The sequence below is a fragment of the Triticum dicoccoides genome, chromosome 3B (genome assembly GCF_002162155.2).
Source record: "Triticum dicoccoides isolate Atlit2015 ecotype Zavitan chromosome 3B, WEW_v2.0, whole genome shotgun sequence".
Taxonomy (NCBI): Eukaryota; Viridiplantae; Streptophyta; class Magnoliopsida; order Poales; family Poaceae; genus Triticum; species Triticum dicoccoides.
The window spans coordinates 710,669,378-710,676,282 of NC_041385.1; the positions used below are offsets into that span (position 1 = coordinate 710,669,378).

Here is a 6,905-nt window from a genome sequence, read left to right on the forward strand (position 1 = left end):
CAAAGTGAAATAGATAGAATGGCCTCGACATCGATGGGGATGAATGTGTTGCTGACTAATTCCCTTATCCAATCCGCCGTGTTTTGCTAGATAAGGTCACTTAGAAATTGCGGTGCATCTTGGATGAGACGAGTGATTGGCCTTATATTATAACCCCTTGGAATCCAGTTGTTCCTTCATATGTCCGTTGTTTGACCATTACAAAACCACCAAAACAGAAAATGAAAATAAAGAACCGCATAACCGCTAATTTTTCTAGAACAAGGGCACATGTTTTTTTTTTTGGAGAAATAAGCGCACACACTAATGAAGAGACCAGCGCATCGGTGCCCAAGCTCATCTGCTCCCTGTCAGAAAAAATTCAAAACAAATACTAGAAACTTTTTTTAAAAAAATTGCCTAGTAGATTTGATGCGTGAGGTCCGCTCCAAATTTAATTTCATTTGGACATCTGAGAAGCTCTCGGCAAAAAAGACAAATCGGGTCAGAACAGAACAATAAACTTTTTTACAGACTCGGATTTCGTATTTTTTTGCCGAGAGCTACTCAAATGAGTTGAAATTTGGAGCGGATCTTACGGATTGAATTATCTACGACATAATTTTTTTTGAAATTTTTTAGTATTTATTTTGATTTTTTTCGTCGACGCAGGTCACCTGAGCCCGGGAGCAGAAACGCCGCGTCCCAGTGCATGAGACCCGATATCTGCTACTGGGCTATAAGCCACATTCTTTTTCCTCCCTTAGTAAAAGAAGAGAAAATATACCCCCCAAAAAGGAGAAAATATATAAGTATATCTTCCTCCCCTTCCGCGGCCGGCGGATGGCCGCCTCGCCGCGTGCCCCGCGGCCTTCTACCGTATTCCCTGGATCCGGTGCCTCCTCCGGATCGTTCTCTACCGCCTCCGCCCATGCGCCCACGAATTTATCTTCCAGATACAAATCAGAATTAGTCCTGTGCACCAGTGCCATCTCTGGTTCTGCTATGCTTAGGCTAGGCCGCTAGGTATCCCTAGTTGGGAGGCCTTTGGCTTGATGAGGAGATGGCAGGAGCTATGCGGAAGGGCTTCGGATTTTTGAGGGAAAAGGAGGTGAGTAAGTCGAGACACAAAATCTGCGCCGGTTCCGTTCAATTTGACCTCAACCTTCATTTCGTGATACCAATTATGTTTGGCAAATTAGTATAATATTCTAGAAATGTTCCTCTGTTTTATGTTTTATTTGGCTATGTTTCTCTTCTTTGTTTGTGTGTTTTACTTTTCGTGGGCAAGATAAAGGTTCAGACTGGTAGGGTGATATGGTCCAATATGAGAGTTGATTAAGTAACTAAATCAATGAAGCCGGTGTTTACCGGATCTTTAAAGAAAACAAGAGATGATTAAGTATATATGTGCCATGGCTTCCAAGCGTCACCCTGATAATGACAAGATCATACATCGTACATCGTACCATTTGTAATTTCTTACTCTTATTATGAGCAGCCCTCCATAATAAACTAGCATGTAGCTTGTCCTTAATCTAAACTGACATTAGGAAAGTGTGCCATTTGTAAACCACCACTGTAGTGGAGGGACGGCCGACCGGCTGTCTCATCTGGAGGATTAATATCCCTGAGTCCCTGTAGCCATGAACCACCACCCATCCAAACTCTGAAGCCACCATGAAGCATCTCCATCCTGTAGGCCTCCTGCTCTCTTGCTCCTGTCTCCTACTATGCGCAGTCGCGCCGGTGAGAGCGGACACCCGGCGTGAAGTTGAAGCACTTGTGAGGTGGAAGGCTAGCTTGTCCGGTGCCGATGAGTCCCTTGGGCCATGGTCCATGGCCAACTCCACCAGCCTTTGCAGGTCGACGCACATCACCTGCGACCCGGCCGGGCACATCATAGAGCTCGACCTTGCCTACACAATTCTGAACGGCACACTTGACAAGTTAGACTTCTCAGCCTTTCCCCACTTAAGGAGTCTCACCCTGATCCAGAATGGTCTATTCGGTACGATTCCAGCAGGGATTGGCAACCTGACGAGCTTGTTCACGCTGACGATCATGGAGAACCCGTACTTAAGGGGGCGCATTCCATGCAGCATTGGACAGCTGAAGCAACTTTCTTATCTGCAACTGGAAGCTTTGGGGCTCGATAGCACACTACCTGAAGAGATTGGTAACTTGACAAGCTTGATGGTGCTCAGTATAAATTTGGTTACTTTGGCAGGATCGATACCACCAACAATTGGGATGCTCATGAAGCTCCAGATGCTGAGCCTGACAGGCAATAATTTGACAGGGAGCATCCCAATGGAGATAGGAAACATGACTGGACTGCAGAACATATACCTTCATGAGAACTATTTGGGAGGGCAGCTACCAGGTACCATCTCTCATCTGGTCAAACTCCACTATTTGGATCTGTCAGAAAATCAGCTGGTAGGTCACATCTTCCCCGGGCTTGGAAATAGCAGCCTCCTTGAGGTAGTCCACATTGCAAACAACAACTTCTCTGGGGCGTTCCCATCATCCATTTGCGTAAAAGGAGCACTGTGGGCTGTCAATGCTGAATATAATGGATTTACCGGTATTCACCCCCAGGCCTTTCAAAACTGCACAACCCTGGGAAATGTTGACTTCACAGCAAACAACATTTTTGCAGAGCTAAGTGACTGTTTTAGTGAGCATCCAGGACGCCTGTACTCCATGGCTTTCAGTCAAAACCAGCTGCATGGCACGCTTCTGACAGATCAGGGTGAGGATTTCCTTTGTAACCGTACTAATTTATACTTCCTAGACCTATCGAACAATGCCTTACATGGAGGTCTTTCCAAGTGTTTCTGGGACTTGCCAAGTGGGCGATACCTGGATCTGTCCAGCAACTCTTTCAGTGGTGTAGTTCCATTCTCGAGGACATGTCAAGATTATCTTAAATATCTACTCCTAGCCAATAACAATTTTACAGGAGCTTTTCCTCTAGGTCTTAAGACATGCAAAAAGCTTTCTGTTCTAGATCTTGGAGGCAATAATTTTTCTGGTACAATACCTTCTTGGGTAAGCATGAGTTTGCCTGAACTCAACTTTCTTCGACTGTCATCAAACATGTTTGACGGCATCATACCCCACGAGATCTTACAATTTCGTCAGCTACAAGTATTGGACTTGTCCAAAAACATGCTCACCGGACCCATTCCAGACGATTTTAGGAATTTTACTGGCATGGCACAAGAACAGAACTACAGTGACTTCACATACAATGAGAAATATTCTTATCAAGTGGAAATTCAAATAGTTTGGAAGAATGTAGATCATCTTTACACTATGGTGATAGCAGGCATGGCCGGTATCGACTTGTCTGGAAACTCTTTGTCACAAGAGATCCCAAATGGGCTCACAACCCTTCTTGGACTTAGGTACCTGAACTTATCAGGAAATCATCTGTCAGGCTATATTCCTGGAGAAATTGGCAATCTGGTACTGCTGGAATCCTTGGACCTTTCTCGGAACCAACTCCGGGGGCAAATTCCTCCAAGCTTTGCGGATTTGAAGAGTATAAGCACTCTGAACCTCTCAACCAACTGTTTATCAGGGAGAATACCTATGGGTGATCAGCTGCGGACACTCGATGACCCGTCAATATACAGCAATAATCTTGGTTTATGCGGGTCTCCGTTGGAAGATTGCGTAAGCTCGTCAACACCGACGCAAGCTGAAACGAGTCTGGATGAAGATAGAGAGACACTGTGGTTTTACTGCTTTGTGGCTGCTGGGTTTATCTCTGGGTTCTGGCTATACTTGGGCTTCTTGTTTCGCAGCGAGACATGGAGGTATTCATTCTATCAGTATGTGGACAACATGCAAGCGAAGGTGACCAAGAAGATACGAAGCTGCATTTCGTGCTTCCAGGTCAAAGGGCCTGAATGATGAAGTTGAAGTGCGTCGCTTGTTGTTGAAGTAATGGTGTATGGCGTACTACATCGAGCATCTGTGTAATATTTCCCTTCCTTTGTTAGTTGGACGGTTGGTTATAAAAGTACTCCCTCCGTCCCATAATATAAGAGCGTTTTTGACACTTGCCAGTAATTTGATGTTATTCAAGTTTTGTGGCGCTGAAACCTACTGGTTTCAGATTTGATTGTTTGGTAGCCAAGGCTATTTGGAGTGAAGTGAATGAGTTCTCTGAAATCAGTTAGTCATAATTTTGATTCTGTAGCTTGTTTTTTTTTTGTTAGTAACACTAAGCATGCTGTTTTGAGCACTTCTTGTGCAGCCATTTGGTGGTGTTTCTGGAAATATATGAATACTATCATTTTTAGCTCTCAACACACGGATCCTTATGAATTTGGTTAAGAAAAACTGAGGCGTAATATGTCAAATTTGCTGGCTGCTCATCAATCTGATCAACCAAAGAGGTGTGTTGGAGAAGCTCTGGTGGAGATAGCGTCTGAAAGGACTGTGATTGCAGATTTGCAGTGCCCCTGTTGCCTCTGGCGAGTTGCCGTGGCGTGAGAGAAGATAAGCAGAAGAAGAAACACAAGAAATTTGGATCTCCTGTACTCCCTCCGTCCGGAAATACTTGTCATCAAAATGAATAAAAGGGGATGTATCTAGATGTATTTTAGTTTTAGATACATCCTTTTTTGTCCATTTTGATGACAAGTATTTTCGGATGGAGGGAGTAATAGAGACTTGGATATTAATGGTCGTTGCGGCCAAAGTCGCTTCTGCCATGGGTACATAAATAACATAGTCTGTAGATCATTTAAGTGATTTCCTAAAAGAATATGTAAGTTTTACTCTCTCTGTTCCTAAATATAAGTCTTTTTAGAGATTTCAATACGAACGACATACGGATGTGTATAACTTATTTTAGATTTTAGATTCATTCATTTTTTTTCCGTGTGTAGTACATAAGGGAAGTGGGTCTCATTTTATTAAGTGGACCAAAGCCATTCGCATCATTTGTTCTGCAAATACAAAGAGAAAAAATTGTAACACTATCCACACATTACATAACTGAAACAAGAAGAAAAAGACAGAGGCGGGCTCCCTTTTCATCTTGATCAGTGGAAATCCAAAGACTCAGCTCGCGAAGAGATTCATGGCTGTTCTTCTGAAGAAATTCATGGCCTGTCATAGACATAATCCTTCACATAGCGGCTTGTTGTGGTGACTTCCAAACTTGCGTCGAATGGTCACTGCTGTTATCTGATTCCAAAAGTTGCTTCTCTAACAGAGACCGTAGCTTTAGACATAGAAACTCAAGATATGATGCATTTGGATCCAGTGCAAATTCTGAAACATTCATATAGCACTTATAAGTTTCAAAGTCCATAACAAGGCTACATGAGATAAATTAAGAACACCAAACTAACTAAATTTGCAGAGCAACAGTGCAAGAAAAGAACATGTGGTTAATTCTGCGTTGTCCATGTACAGAACTGACAAGTAATAACATAATTCACGTTTTATCTATTATCTTGATTATTATCTCTCATAAGCAAAACAAATCTAGAGAAAAGCCAAAGTAAGATATTCACATGTGCCTGGTGATAAGACCACCATGCCATATTGCCATTGAACCTAGTGTCTCTAGTAATTCTAATTCAAGGATTGATCCGGCTATTTGCTACCATGGGTAAGACAGAATCATACAAACTGTGGTTCTAGAATTTCTGGGTTTAGTCGGCAACTTTGACAAAGATGAGTAGCTCATTATTTTCTACTGTAAATCTATATCACCAACAGAACACAGCTTGAAGGTTCTTGGCAAACACAAGATCATTTTGGGCCAAACTTTTCTCACTGGACAATCAAATTATTCAAAAGGGACTTGTGGAGATAGATCGCTTACGCCCGGTGAGGCCGACGCCCATGCCCTCCTCCATGCGCTGTTCGTCGTGAAAGCAGACGCTGCACGCGCCGCCATCGACCACGACCATGGCCTGCCGGTGGTACGGGCACAGCCGTTCCGCCTCCCGGAAAGCCTGCGTGATGCAGGCCCCGCAGTCCGGCGAGCTCCCGTCGGGGAGCCAGTAGCAGTAGGCCGACGCGATGACCCTATCGGGACGCTCGCCGGCGTTGTTGCCGGAAGAGCACTTGCAGGAGGACGCGTTTGCCTGGGTGGGAAGGGTGGCGCCGAGACGCCGCAGGTTGGTCTCGTAGGCGCTGCCGGGAGCGTACGTGCCCTGCGCACCGCACGTGTGACCGGGCGGCGGGGCGTCGCGGCGGAAATCAATGGCTGCGGCGGTCGTTGACTAGTCAACACCTGCCAACTCTAATATTAGTACGATATTTGTAATTTCCGAACGTTCTCACCTTGTTGAGCAGCAGTAGAGATCGATCCTTGCACCTGCTACGCGCATTCTGCTACCGGTAACCAGCCTAGCTAACGCTTTCATGTGGTTAAAGATATGTTACACTTGTTTTATCATATTACTACTCATTTGCATCTACAACCAAAAAACTAAAAAATAAATTTGATGTGTGTGGGGGGTGTCTTTGGACTCGGACCTAAGTCTCTGTAACTAAGCTCCGGCCCATTAATCTGCTCACTTAATTTTTTGTTGTTGTCTTACTCCCTAATTTTATGCTTTTAAATAGCCTGTTGGTTACAGTAGACAGTTGTATATATAGTATTAAAAGCGCTATTGTCTCTCTCCATTATGGTAGTATGTCTCGTTGTCTTGCTCCCATTTCTACCTTGTCCGAGGAATATAAATAATGTGCTAGAAAATTAAGAGGATTGAAATGGGAGCACACAATCCTTGCTTCCATTATGATAGCATGTTTCTCTCTATTTAAAGACCAGAGCATGCAACCAATGCATGTCATCGTGCTCCTGGACTTGATAACTTAGGTATAGAAACCATGATAACTTTGCCCCTATGGATAAAAGTTGTTGAAAACCTACCACAGATAAC

At 44.0% G+C, this 6,905-nt stretch overlaps 1 protein-coding gene across 1 annotated transcript; it reads left to right on the forward strand.

Annotated features, from left to right (window-relative positions):
* Window positions 1-1,085: 1,085 nt before the first annotated feature.
* LOC119278027 (receptor-like protein 12) lies at window positions 1,086-4,191 on the forward strand. The gene has a single exon (XM_037559376.1). The coding sequence runs from the start codon at window positions 1,660-1,662 to the stop codon at window positions 3,904-3,906; it is 2,247 nt and encodes a 748-aa protein (XP_037415273.1). The 5' UTR covers window positions 1,086-1,659; the 3' UTR covers window positions 3,907-4,191.
* The last annotated feature ends 2,714 nt before the right edge of the window (window positions 4,192-6,905 follow it).